The sequence below is a fragment of the Pseudophryne corroboree genome, chromosome 9 (genome assembly GCF_028390025.1).
Source record: "Pseudophryne corroboree isolate aPseCor3 chromosome 9, aPseCor3.hap2, whole genome shotgun sequence".
Taxonomy (NCBI): Eukaryota; Metazoa; Chordata; class Amphibia; order Anura; family Myobatrachidae; genus Pseudophryne; species Pseudophryne corroboree.
In genome coordinates, this window is record NC_086452.1 from 66,868,796 (window position 1) to 66,883,037 (window position 14,242).

The following is a 14,242-nucleotide window of genomic DNA, read 5'->3' on the forward strand; positions in this document are numbered from 1 at the left end:
ACGCAGCCGCGGTAAGTCTTGGAACAGACAGGGCCCCTGTTGCAACAGGTCCTGTCTGAGAGGCAGAGGCCATGGGTCCTCTGTGAGCATTTTTTGCAGTTCCGGGTACCAAGTCCTTCTTGGCCAATCCGGAACAATGAGTATTGTTCTCACTCCTCTTTTTCTTACGATTCTCAGCACCTTGGGTATGAGAGGAAGAGGAGGAAATACATAGACCGACTGGAACACCCACGGTGTCACTAGTGAATCCACAGCTATCGCCTGAGGGTCCCTTGACCTGGCGCAATACCTTTGAGGCGGGATGCCATCATGTCCACCTGTGGCAGTTCCCATCGATTTGTAATCTGCGTGAAGACTTCTTGATGAACTCCCCACTCTCCCGAGTGGAGGTCGTGCCTGCTGAGGAAGTCTTCTTCCCAGTTGTCCACTCCCGGAATGAACACTGCTGACAGTGCTTGCACGTAATTCTCCGCCCAACGAAGAATCCTGGTGGCTTCCGCCATTGCCACTCTGCTTCTTGTGCCGCCCTGGCGGTTTACATGGGCCACTGCGGTGATGTTGTCTGACTGAATCAGCACCGGTTGGTTGCGAAGCAGAGGCTCCGCTTGACTCAGGGCGTTGTATATGGCCCTTAGTTCCAGGATATTTATGTGCAGACAAGCCTCCTGACTTGACCACAACCCTTGGAAGTTTCTTCCCTGAGTGACTGCCCCCCATCCTCGGAGGCTCGCATCCGTGGTCACCAGGACCCAGTCCTGTATGCCGAACCTGCGGCCCTCGAGAAGGTGAGCACTCTGCAGCCACCACAGAAGAGACACCCTGGCCCTGGGGGACAGGGTGATCAGCCGATGCATCTGAAGATGCGATCCGGACCACTTGTCCAACAGATCCCACTGAAAGATCCTCGCATGGAACCTGCCGAAGGGAAAGATGCCACCATCTTTCCCAGGACTCGCGTGCAGTGATGCACCGACACCTGTTTCGGTTTTAAGAGGTCTCTGACTAGAGTCACGAGCTCCTGAGCCTTCTCCGCCGGGAGAAACACCTTCTTCTGGTCTGTGTCCAGAATCATGCCCAGAAAGGGCAGACGCGTCGTAGGAATCAGCTGCGACTTTGGGATATTCAGAATCCAGCCGTGCTGTTGCAACACTTCCTGAGAGTGTGCTACGCTGATCAGCAACTGCTCTATGGACCTCGCCTTTATGAGGAGATCGTCCAAGTATGGGATAATTGTGACTCCTTACTTTCTCAGGAGCACCATCATTTCCGCCATTACCTTGGTAAATATTCTCGGTGCCGTGGAGAGCCCAAACGGCAACGTCTGGAATTGGTAATGACAGTCCTGTACCACAAATCTGAGGTACTCCTGATGAGGAGGATAAATGGGGACATGCAAGTAAGCATCCTTGATGTCCAGAGACACCATAAAATCCCCCTCTTCCAGGCTTGCAATGACCGCTCTGAGCGATTCCATTTTGAACTTGAATCTTTTCAGATAAATGTTCAGGGACTTTAAATTCAATATGGGTCTGACCGAACCGTCCGGTTTCGGTACCACAAACATTGTGGAATAGTATCCCCTTCCCTGTTGAAGGAGGGGAACCTTTACCACCACCTGCTGGAGATATAACTTGTGAATTGCCGCTAACACTACTTCCCTTTCCATGGGGGAAGCTGGCAGGGCCGATTTGAGGTAACGGTGAGGGGGCATCACTTCGAATTCCAGCTTGTATCCCTGAGAAACAATCTGTATAGCCCAGGGATCCACCTGTGAGCGAACCCACTGGTGGCTGAAATTTCGGAGATGCGCCCCCACCGCTCCTGGCTCCCCCTGTGGAGCCCCAGCGTCATGCGGTGGATTTAGTGGAAGCCGGGGAGGACTTCTGTTCCTGGGAACTAGCTGTATGGTGCAGCTTCTTTCCTCTACCCCTGCCTCTGGCAAGAAAGGATGCACCTCTGACTTTCTTGCTTCTTTGTGATCGAAAGGACTGCATTTGGTAATACGGTGCTTTCTTAGGCTGTGAGGGAATATATGGCAAAAAATTTGACTTCCCAGCCGTAGCTGTGGAAACTAGGTCCGAGAGACCGTCCCCAAACAATTCCTCACCCTTGTAAGGTAACACCTCCATGTGCCTTTTTGAGTCGGCATCACCTGTCCATTGCAGAGTCCACAGGACCCTTCTGGCAGAAATTGACATTGCATTTATTCTAGAGCCCAGTAGGCAAATGTCCCTCTGGGCATCCCTCATATATAGGACAGCGTCTTTTATATGCCCCAGGGTCAGTAAAATAGTATCCTTGTCCAAGGTATCCAGTTCCTCAGACAGATTATCTGTCCATGCTGCTACAGCACTACACATCCAGGCCGATGCAATTGCCGGCCTCAGTAGAGTACCTGAATGTGTATAAACAGACTTCAGGATACTTTCCTGCTTCCTATCAGCAGGATCCTTTAGGGAGGCCGTATCCTGTGACGGCAGGGCCACCTTCTTAGATAAGCGTGTCAGAGCTTTGTCTACCCTAGGGGAGGATTCCCAGCGCATCCTGCCCGTTGGCGGGAAAGGGTACGCCATAAGTAACCTTTCGGAAATCAGCACTTTCCTATCGGGGGAATCCCACGCTTTTTCACATAACTCATTTAACTCATGTGAAGGGGGAAAAGTCACCTCTTCCTTTTTCTCCCCATACATATAAACCCTCTTGTCAGGGACAGGGTTTACCTCTGATATGTGCAATACATCCTTCATTGCTATAATCATGTAGCGGATGGCTTTAGACATTTTAGGCTGCAATTTTGCATCATCGTCATCGACACTGGAGTCAGAATCCGTGTCGATATCTGTGTCAACAATTTGGGATAGTGGGCGCTTCTGAGACCCTGACGGCCTCTGCGCTGTAGGATCAGGCATGGGCTGAGACCCCGACTGTCCCAAGGTTTCAGCTTTATCCAACCTTTTATGCAAGGAGTTTACATTATCATTTAACACCTTCCACATATCCATCCAATCAGGTGTCGGCGCCGTCGGCGGAGACACGTCATTCATCTGCACCTGCTCTGCCTCCACATAGCCCTCCTCGTCAAACATGTCGACACAAGCGTACCGACACACCACACACACAGGGGATGCTCTATATGAGGACAGGACACCACAAGGCCTTTTGGAGAGACAGAGAGAGAGTATGCCAGCACACACCCCAGCGCTATATGACCCAGGAATCACACAGTAACTTAGTGTTTACCCAGTAGCTGCTGTATATATGATTAATGCGCTAAATTTATGTGCCCCCCCCCTCTCTTTTTACCCTCTTTCTACCGTGAGTCTGCAGGGGAGAGCCTGGGGAGCTTCCTCTCAGCGGAGCTGTGGAGAGAAAATGGCGCTGGTGAGTGCTGAGGAAGAAGGCCCCGCCCCCTCAGCGGCGGGCTTGTCCCGCGATTTTGTGTAAAATTAATGGCGGGGGCTCATGCATATTACAGTGCCCAGCTGTATATATGCTGCTTTTTTGCCAGGAGGTACTCAATTGCTGCCCAGGGCGTCCCCCCCTGCGCCCTGCACCCTACAGTGACCGGAGTGTGTGGGTTAGTGTGGGCGCAATGGCGCACAGCTGCAGTGCTGTGCGCTACCTCATATGAAGACAGGAGTCTTCTGCCGCCGATTTTGACGTCTTCTTGCTTCAACCCGCCGGCTTCTGTGTTCTGGCTCTGCGAGGGGGACGGCGGCGCAGCTCCGGGAACGGACGACCAAGGTTAAGTTCCTGTGTTCGATCCCTCTGGAGCTAATGGTATGCAGTAGCCTTAGAAGCGCAACCTAGCCGCAGTTAGTAGGATTGCTTCTCTCCCCTCAGTCCCACGTAGCAGAGAGTCTGTTGCCAGCAGAAGCTCTCTGAAAATAAAAAAACCTAACTAAAATACTTTCTTATTAGCAAGCTCAGGAGAGTTCACTAAAATGCACCCAGCTCCTTCCGGGCACAGATTCTAACTGAGGTCTGGACTAGGGGCATAGAGGGAGGAGCCAGTGCACACCAGTAGTACTAAATCTTTCTTAAGAGTGCCCAGTCTCCTGCGGAGCCCGTCTATTCCCCATGGTCCTTACGGAGTCCCCAGCATCCACTAGGACGTTAGAGAAAAACACAATTTACTTCATTTAATATATCTTTCTAGGGTGCCATGAAAATAATTCTCATACTTTATGGCGCTGTAATTCCAAAAAGTTTGGGAATCACTGGTATAGGCTAAAATATGAAGAAGAAAAAAAAGTGTTAAATGTTGACATTTTAACCACATGCTCGAACCTGTCAACATTCTGAATGTTACTTTTCATACCGAACCACAAGGAGAACCCTTAATGACACACTGCATTCCTGTGCCTCAATAACATCCACAGCACACCATCCGCCACAGTATAACAGACAGTGACATGCGGTGAGTTGAACGACTGGGGAGGCTCCGGCTTATTAACACCCCCCCAATATGAAATGAAAAAATAAAACAACAAAAACAAGAAAACAAGGCATGGGGCACCCCCTATTCAATGAAAACCAGCACCAGGCTCACCCAGCAAGGGGTATAATGCCACAGCAGGAGGAACACTCAGTGTGGGGTCACCCTGCCATCACATTGACCACCACTAAACTGGTCAGCCCAGGGCTGGAATTCCTCAGAAAGTGGGGACACTCAAAAAATAAAATGGGCTCCCTTTCCTGAGCAACATCCAGCACTGGGCTGATAGCCCAGTGCTATGCCCCGCACCCCTGGTGGCGGTGGGTGCGAGGTTCATGGTAAGACAATATTGTTCTTTACAGGCGACCTACAGGTCCCTGCAGCCTGCCCAAGCATGCCGGCACTTGGAGAACCACAAGTGCCAGCATGCCTGGATATTAAGGGCCCGCTGGCACCTGTAGTCCGCCAGTAAAGAAAATAGGCCTGCCGCCATCCACATTAGGTCCGCTGGGTCCCGCCATCACGAACCCATCGTGTCCCGCTGCATATGCCTGCTACCCAGCGGATACAGTCCGGGATATCAGGCAACTCTCCCCTGACCGAGCACAGTCACCTGACAGGAAAGAAGCAGATTATAATCAGGCATGTTGGAATAACCGCTAATGATTTCTGCGCACAGTCACCTTTCAGCTGCGCTATTAGGCGCTATGAGCTGCCCTTGTGTCACCGCCAATAGCAAAGTCCTCACATGTATGCGATTTACAGAGGGCAGAGGTTACACAACCCCAGCAACGTCCATCTCTTACCGGAACCCAAACTTGTCCATGGCGATAGCGAAGTGTCGGGGTTGCTCGTAGCAGTGGTAGAGGTTCCGGTCGTCCATGGGGATAAGATCCACGTCACTAAATATAAAACAGTCATACTCTGCGTCTTTTAGTGCCTCCAGGAACCCTACATTCAGCAGCTTGGCCCGATTAAATGTCTCCTCGCCGAACTGTGGAGAGAAGACAATGGAGTCATTAGGAAACCATAGAGGATGTTATCCAATGGACTAAAGTCTATTCAGTAATGTTACAGTACGACATATAACCTTTCCAATCCTCATATAAGCGATATAACAAGTCCATCAATGCTATCTATCAGCAACAGGGTAGCTATGGGTGTGGTATGCGTTACAGGCGGTCAGCATACTGACGCTATCGGCATGCCGATCGTCGAGATTGCGAGGGGGGCGGGATGTAGGGGGAGGTTATGTGACCGTCGGTCTCCTGACCGCTGGTCACATGACTACATACCGTATTAACAAAGAGATGTGGAGGAAAAAGGGTCATCTGGTTTTAGATTGTAAGCTTCAGTGAGCAAACCCTCCACTTTGAAATAAATGTCCCTGTAATGTAATTTCTGATATGTACATCGTGTCTCCTGCGTTGTACCAGGATGAGTAAGGGGCAAGACAGGGGCGGAGCAGCTTTAACATCAGACTGAGAAATAAGTAAGGGAGTCACTGACTTCACGTATGAGTCAGAGTCACAATTCTCTAGGTTTGTGTCTGCCCAATTTCTGGTGTTGATAAATATGCCCCAGAATCTTATATTGTTATTATTAATATTATCCTTTATTTATATGGCGCCACAAGGGTTCCGCAGCGCCCAATTACAGAGTACATATGCACATAATCAAAACAGGAAAACAGTGACTTACAGGTGAAGACAGTATAGGACAAGTACAGGGTAACTAAGCATAACTACACCAGTAGACGACACTGAGATAAGTATCACGGTGGCCAAAAAACTGCGTGATTTGGGCAGTTGAGGATTATTAAAGCAAGAAAAGGATAAGCACATGAGGGAAGAGGGCCCTACTCGTGAGAGCTTACATTCTAAAGGGGAGGGGTAGACAGACAGGGGTGACACAGATGGGTTAGACTGAGCATGGGACAGAGGGTTAGGATGAGATTTGGCTGGGTTTGGTAAAGAAGTGGGTCTTAAGAGCCCGTTTGAAGTTCTGTAGAGAGGTGGAGAGTCTGAGGGGAGAGGTAAAGAATTCCAGAGAAAGGGAGCAGCACGTGAAAAATCTTGGAGATAGGAGTGGGAGGAAGTAATCAGAAGACAGGAGAGTCGTCGTGCATTAGCAGAGCGAAGAGGACGGGTGGGAGAGTAAAGGGAGATAAGGTTAGAGATGTAAATGTGAGAGGAGTGGGTGAGTGCTTTGTAAGGTGAAGGGCCCCATACACTAGAACGATCATGCCAGATTTCATCCGATTTTGGACATTCGGCCAGATATATCGGATGAAATCGGGCATTTTGGAGGTGTTTCCGATCCGATTCGATGCACGTTCCCGTGAGCATTGGACCTGATCCTCCAGATTGACCGCGCTGCACTAGCGTTCATGTCCGACCCCGCAGGCGTGGCTGGAATCGCACAAGATACACCGTAAGCAAAAGGACAGCATATGATGTATCTTGGGCGATCCTGCCGTCCGGGAGGCTGGTGGGGTGATCGCCTGCGACATGATGGTCGGACATGTCGCATAAGTGTATGGGGCCCTTAAGAAGTTTGAATTGGATTCTGAAAGGGAAGGGGAGCCAGTGAAGGGCTTGTAGGAGAGGGGAGGTGGACGTAGTGCGTTTGGTGAGGAAGATAAGCCGGGCAGCGGCATTGAGGATAGATTGGAGAGGAGAGAGGTAACTGTCAGGGAGGCCAGTTACGAGGAGATCACAGTAGTCCAGTCTGGAAAATAAGAATTTACTCACCGGTAATTCTATTTCTCGTAGTCCGTAGTGGATGCTGGGACTCCGTAAGGACCATGGGGAATAGCGGCTCCGCAGGAGACTGGGCACAACTAAAAGAAAGCTTTAGACTACTGGTGTGCACTGGCTCCTCCCACTATGACCCTCCTCCAGACTTCAGTTAGGATACTGTGCCCGGAAGAGCTGACACAATAAGGAAGGATTTTGAATCCCGGGTAAGACTCATACCAGCCACACCAATCACACCGTATAACTCGTGATACAATACCCAGTTAACAGTATGATAACAACTGAGCCTCTCAACAGATGGCTCAACAATAACCCTTTAGTTAAACAATAACTATATACAAGTATTGCAGACAATCCGCACTTGGGATGGGCGCCCAGCATCCACTACGGACTACGAGAAATAGAATTACCGGTGAGTAAATTCTTATTTTCTCTGACGTCCTAAGTGGATGCTGGGACTCCGTAAGGACCATGGGGATTATACCAAAGCTCCCAAACGGGCGGGAGAGTGCGGATGACTCTGCAGCACCGAATGGGCAAACTCTAGGTCCTCCTCAGCCAGGGTGTCAAACTTGTAGAATTTAGCAAATGTGTTTGACCCCGACCAAGTAGCTGCTCTGCAAAGTTGTAGAGCCGAGACCCCTCGGGCAGCCGCCCAAGAAGAGCCCACCTTCCTCGTGGAATAGGCTTTCACTGATTTAGGATGCGGCAGTCCAGCCGCAGAATGTGCAAGCTGAATCGTACTACAGATCCAGCGAGCAATAGTCTGCTTTGAAGCAGGTGCACCCAACTTGTTGGGCGCATACAGGATAAATAGCGAGTCAGTCTTTCTGACTCCAGCTGTCCTGGAAACATAAATTTTCAGGGCCCTGACTACGTCCAACAACTTGGAAGCCTCCAAGTCTTTAGTAGCCGCAGGCACCACGATAGGTTGGTTCAGATGAAAGGCTGATACCACCTTAGGGAGAAATTGGGGACGAGTCCTCAATTCTGCCCTATCCATATGGAAAATCAGATAAGGGCTTTTACATGACAAAGCCGCCAATTCTGATACACGCCTGGCCAAAGCCAAGGCCAACACCATGACCACTTTCCACGTGAGATACTTCAATTCTACGGTTTTAAGTGGCTCAAACCAATGTGACTTTAGGAAATCCAACACCACGTTGAGATCCCAAGGTGCCACTGGAGGCACAAAAGGGGGCTGAATATGCAGCACTCCCTTAACAAAAGTTTGAACTTCAGGTAGTGAAGCCAGTTCTCTCTGGAAGAAAATCGATAGAGCCGAAATCTGGACCTTAATGGAACCCAATTTTAGGCCCATAGTCACCCCTGACTGTAGGAAGTGCAGGAAACGGCCCAGCTGAAATTCCTCTGTTGGGGCCTTCCTGGCCTCACACCACGCAACATATTTTCGCCATATGCGGTGATAATGGTTTGCGGTTACTTCTTTCCTAGCTTTAATCAGCGTAGGAATGACTTCCTCCGGAATGCCCTTTTCCTTCAGGATCCGGTGTTCAACCGCCATGCCGTCAAACGCAGCCGCGGTAAGTCTTGGAACAGACAGGGCCCCTGATACAGCAGGTCCTGTCTGAGCAGCAGAGGCCATGGGTCCTCTGAAATCATTTCTTGAAGTTCCGGGTACCAAGCTCTTCTTGGCCAATCCGGAACAATGAGTATAGTTCTTACTCCTCTTCTCCTTATTATCCTCAGTACCTTTGGTATGAGAGGAAGAGGAGGGAACACATAAACCGACCGGTACACCCACGGTGTCACTAGAGCGTCCACAGCTATCGCCTGCGGGTCCCTTGACCTGGCGCAATATCTTTCTAGCTTTTTGTTTAGGCGGGACGCCATCATGTCCACCTGTGGCCTCTCCCAACGGTTTACAATCAGTTGGAAGACTTCTGGATGAAGTCCCCACTCTCCCGGGTGGAGGTCGTGCCTGCTGAGGAAGTCTGCTTCCCAGTTGTCCACTCCCGGAATGAACACTGCTGACAGTGCTAACACGTGATTTTCCGCCCATCGGAGAATCCTTGTGGCTTCTGCCATCGCCGTCCTGCTTCTCGTGCCGCCCTGTCGGTTTACATGGGCGACCGCCGTGATGTTGTCTGACTGGATCAGTACCGGCTGGTTTTGAAGCAGGGGTTTTGCCTGACTTAGGGCATTGTAAATGGCCCTCAGTTCCAGAATATTTATGTGTAGGGAAGTCTCCTGACTTGACCATAGTCCTTGGAAGTTTCTTCCCTGTGTGACTGCCCCCCAGCCTCGAAGGCTGGCATCCGTGGTCACCAGGACCCGGTCCTGTATGCCGAATCTGCGGCCCTCTTGAAGATGAGCACTCTGCAGCCACCACAGCAGAGACACCCTGGTCCTTGGAGACAGGGTTATCAGTCGATGCATCTGAAGATGCGATCCGGACCACTTGTCCAACAGGTCCCACTGAAAGGTTCTTGCATGAAACCTGCCGAATGGAATTGCTTCGTAGGAAGCTACCATCTTTCCCAGGATCCGCGTGCAGTGATGCACCGACACCTGTTTTGGTTTTAGGAGGCCTCTGACTAGAGATGACAGCTCCTTGGCCTTCTCCTCCGGGAGAAACACTTTTTTCTGTTCTGTGTCCAGAACCATCCCCAGGAACAGTAGACGTGTCGTAGGGACCAGCTGTGACTTTGGAATATTTAGAATCCAGCCGTGCTGTTGTAGCACCTCCCGAGATAGTGCTACCCCGACCAACAACTGCTCCCTGGACCTCGCCTTTATCAGGAGATCGTCCAAGTACGGGATAATTAAAACTCCCTTCTTTCGAAGGAGTATCATCATTTCGGCCATTACCTTGGTAAAGACCCTCGGAGCCGTGGATAGACCGAACGGCAACGTCTGGAATTGGTAATGACAATCCTGTACCACAAATCTGAGGTACTCCTGGTGAGGATGGTAAATGGGGACATGCAGGTAAGCATCCTTGATGTTCAGTGATACCATGTAATCCCCCTCGTCCAGGCTTGCAATAACCGCCCTGAGCGATTCCATCTTGAACTTGAATTTTTTTTATATATGTGTTCAAGGATTTCAAATTTAAAATGGGTCTCACCGAACCGTCCGGTTTCGGTACCACAAACATTGTGGAATAGTAACCCCGTCCTTGTTGAAGTAGGGGCACCTTTACTATCACCTGCTGGGAATACAGCTTGTGAATTGCCTCTATCACTGCCTCCCTGCCTGAGGGATTTGTTGGCAAGGCAGATTTGAGGAAACGGCGGGGGGGGAGACGTCTCGAATTCCAGCTTGTACCCCTGAGATACTACTTGAAAGATCCAGGGATCCACCCGTGAGCGAGCCCACTGATCGCTGAAATTTTTGAGACGGGCCCCCACCGTACCTGGCTCCGCCTGTGGAGCCCCAGCGTCATGCGGCGGACTTAGAGGAAGCGGGGGAGGACTTTTGCTCCTGGGAACTGGCTGTATGCTGCAGCTTTTTCCCTCTACCTCTGCCTCTGGGCAGAAAGGACGCGCCTTTAACCCGCTTGCCCTTATGGGGCCGAAAGGACTGTACCTGATAATACGGTGCTTTCTTTGGCTGTGAGGGAACATGGGGTAAAAATGCAGACTTCCCAGCAGTTGCTGTGGAAACTAGGTCCGAGAGACCATCCCCGAACAACTCCTCACCTTTATAAGGCAAAACTTCCATGTGCCTTTTTGAGTCTGCATCACCTGTCCACTGCCGAGTCCATAACCCTCTCCTGGCAGAAATGGACATTGCACTTATTTTAGATGCCAGCCGGCAAATATCCCTCTGTGCATCTCTCATGTATAAGACTGCGTCTTTAATATGCTCTACTGTTAGCAATATAGTGTCCCTGTCTAGGGTATCAATATTTTCTGACAGGGAATCTGACCACGCAGCTGCAGCACTGCACATCCATGCTGAAGCAATAGCTGGTCCCAGTACAATACCTGTGTGTGTATATACAGACTTCAGGATAGCCTCCTGCTTTATATCAGCAGATTCCTTTAGGGCGGCCGTATCCGGAGACGGTAGTGCCACCTTCTTTGACAAGCGTGTGAGCGCTTTATCCACCCTAGGGGATGTTTCCCAACGTGACCTATCCTCTGGCGGGAAGGGGTACGTCATTAGTAACCTATTAGAAATTACTAGTTTCTTATCGGGGGAAGCCCACGCTTCTTCACACACTTCATTTAATTCCTCAGATGGAGGAAAAACTACTGGTAGTTTTTTCTCTCCAAACATAATACCCTTTTTTGTGGTACCTGGGGTAACATCAGAAATGTGCAACACATTTTTCATTGCCTCAATCATGTAACGTGTGGCCCTATTGGAAGTTACATTAGTCTCATCGTCGTCGACACTGGAGTCAGTATCCGTGTCGACATCTGTGTCTGCCATCTGAGGTAGCGGGCGTTTTAGAGCCCCTGATGGCTTTTGAGACGCCTGGGCAGGCACAGGCTGAGAAGCCGGCTGTCCCATATTTGGTATGTCGTCAAACCTTTTATGTAAGGAGTCGACACTGTCACGTAGTTCCTTCCACATAACCATCCACTCAGGTGTCGGCCCCGCAGGGGGTGACATCACATTTATAGGCATCTGCTCCACCTCCACATAAGCCTCCTTATCAAACATGTCGACACAGCCGTACCGACACACCGCATACACACAGGGAATGCTCTGACAGAGGACAGGACCCCACATAGCCCTTTGGGGAGACAGAGAGAGAGTATGCCAGCACACACCAGAGCGCTATATAACACAGGGATCCCACTATAAATGAGTGTTTTTTCCCTTATAGCTGCTTATATTATATATACTGTGCCTAAATTTAGTGCCCCCCCTCTCTTTTTTACCCTTATGTAGCTTGACACTGCAGGGGAGAGCCAGGGAGCGTCCTTCCAGCGGAGCTGTGAGGGAAAAATGGCGCCAGTGTGCTGAGGGAGATAGCCCCGCCCCTTTTCCGGCGGACTTCTCCCGCTTTTTCTGGAATTCTGGCAGGGGTATTTTTACACCTATATAGCCTTCCTGACTATATATGGTGTAGATTTGCCAGCCAAGGTGTCTTATATTGCCCTCAGGGCGCCCCCCCCCCCCCCCAGCGCCCTGCACCCATCAGTGACCGGAGTGTGAGGTGTGCATGAGGAGCAATGGCGCACAGCTGCAGTGCTGTGCGCTACCTTGTTGAAGACAGAAGTCTTCTGCCGCCGATTTTCCGGAACACTTCTTGCTTCTGGCTCTGTAAGGGGGCCGGCGGCGCGGCTACGGGACCGAACGATCGAGGTCGGGTCCTGTGTTCGATCCCTCTGGAGCTAATGGTGTCCAGTAGCCTAAGAAGCCCAAGCTACCTCCAGTCAGGTAGGTTCGCTTCTTCTCCCCTTAGTCCCTCGCTGCAGTGAGTCTGTTGCCAGCAGATCTCACTGTAAAATAAAAAACCTAAATATACTTTCTTTCTAGGAGCTCAGGAGAGCCCCTAGTGTGCATCCATCTCAGCCGGGCACAAGATTCTAACTTAAGTCTGGAGGACGGTCATAGGTGGAGGACCCAGTGCACACCAGTAGTCTAAAGCTTTCTTTTAGTTGCGCCCAGTCTCCTGCGGAGCCGCTATTCCCCATGGTCCTTACGGAGTCCCAGCATCCACTTAGGACGTCAGAGAAATAATCAGTGAGTGAATAATGATCTTAGTGGCATACTGGGTGAGAAAAGGTCTGATCCTGGAAATGTTTTTGAGATGAAAATGACAGGTTTGTGAGAGGTGCTGAATGTGTGGTTTGAAGGAGAGGGAGGAGTCAAGGATTACGCCAAGACAGCGCACTTGGGGGCTAGAGGAGATAGTTGTGCCATCAATGGATAATGAAATTGTGGGAGATGAGGTTGTACGGGAGGGTGGGAAGATGATCAGCTCAGTCTTAGACATGTTGAGTTTAAGTAAACGCTGGGACATACAGGAAGAGATAGCAGAGGGACAGTTGGAGGTACGAGTGAGGAGAGCCGGGGAGAGATCAGGGGAGGAAAGGTAGATTTGAGTGTCATCAGCATAGAGGTGATATTGGAAGTTAAAAGAACTAATGAGTTCACCTAAAGAGGACATATAGAGAGAGAAAAGGAGAGGACCAAGAACAGAGCCTTGGGGGTCACCAACAGTTAGTGGAAGTCGGGGGGAGGTAGTGTCATAAAAGGAGACAGAGAAGGAACGATCAGAGAGGTAGGAGGACAGCCAGGAGAGGGTAGAATCATGCAGACCAAGAGAGTGAAGGATTTGCAGAAGGAGAGGGTGGTCCACAGTGTTAAAAGCAGCAGAGAGGTCAAGAATAAGCAGAGTAGTGGTCCTTAGATTTGGCTGCATGGAGGTCATTGCGGACTTTTGTGAGGGCAGTTTCAGTGGAGTGGAGAGAACGGAAACCAGACTGGAATGGGTCAAGCAGTGAGTGAGAGGAAAGAAAGGCAGTGAGGCGATTATAGACAATACACTCAAGGAATTTTGAGGCAAAAGGGAGGAGAGAGATGGGTCGATAGTTGGAGAGGGTGTTTGGATCAAGGGTAGGTTTTTTAAGAATAGGGGAGACAAGAGCATGCTTGAAGGCAGAGAGGACAGTGCCTGATGAGAGGTAGAGATTGAGAAGGTGGGCAAGATGGGAATAGGCAGAAGGAGAGAGGTAGCGGAGGAGGTGGGAGGGGATAGGGTCAAGTGGGGAGGTGGTGGGGGAGGGGAGGAACAGATGAGGGCCATGACTTCCTCACCAGATACATGGGAGAAAGTTGTCAGAGTTGGTGAGAGGGAAGTGGAGGGGTGGCAAGGGATCGGTGGAGGCTGATTGCTGGTCTGGTGGGATCTGATGTCCTGACGTATGGAGTCAATCTTGGATGTGAAATAAGTGGCAAAATCAAGAGCAGCCAATGAGGAAGGGAGAGGAGGTGGTGGTGGGCAGAGGAGGGAGTTAACAGTGGCAAAGAGGCACCGGGGGTTGGAAGACTGGGTAGAGATGAGAATTTTGAGGTATGATTGTTTAGCGAGGGAAAGGGCAGCACTGAAGGATGA

At 50.4% G+C, this 14,242-nt stretch overlaps 1 protein-coding gene across 4 annotated transcripts in view; it reads right to left on the reverse strand.

Moving 5' to 3' along the window:
* B4GALT2 (beta-1,4-galactosyltransferase 2) overlaps nucleotides 1–14,242 on the reverse strand; it is a 235,736-nt gene that overhangs the window by 25,840 nt on the left and 195,654 nt on the right. For all 4 annotated transcript variants that reach the window (XR_010186623.1, XM_063939490.1, XM_063939489.1 and 1 more), the window contains exon 4: nucleotides 5,245–5,432. Coding sequence is in view for 3 of the 4 variants with exons in the window: in XM_063939490.1 (XP_063795560.1) it covers nucleotides 5,245–5,432 (188 nt within the window). In the remaining variant the exon portion in view is untranslated. The remainder of the gene's footprint in view (nucleotides 1–5,244; nucleotides 5,433–14,242) is intronic.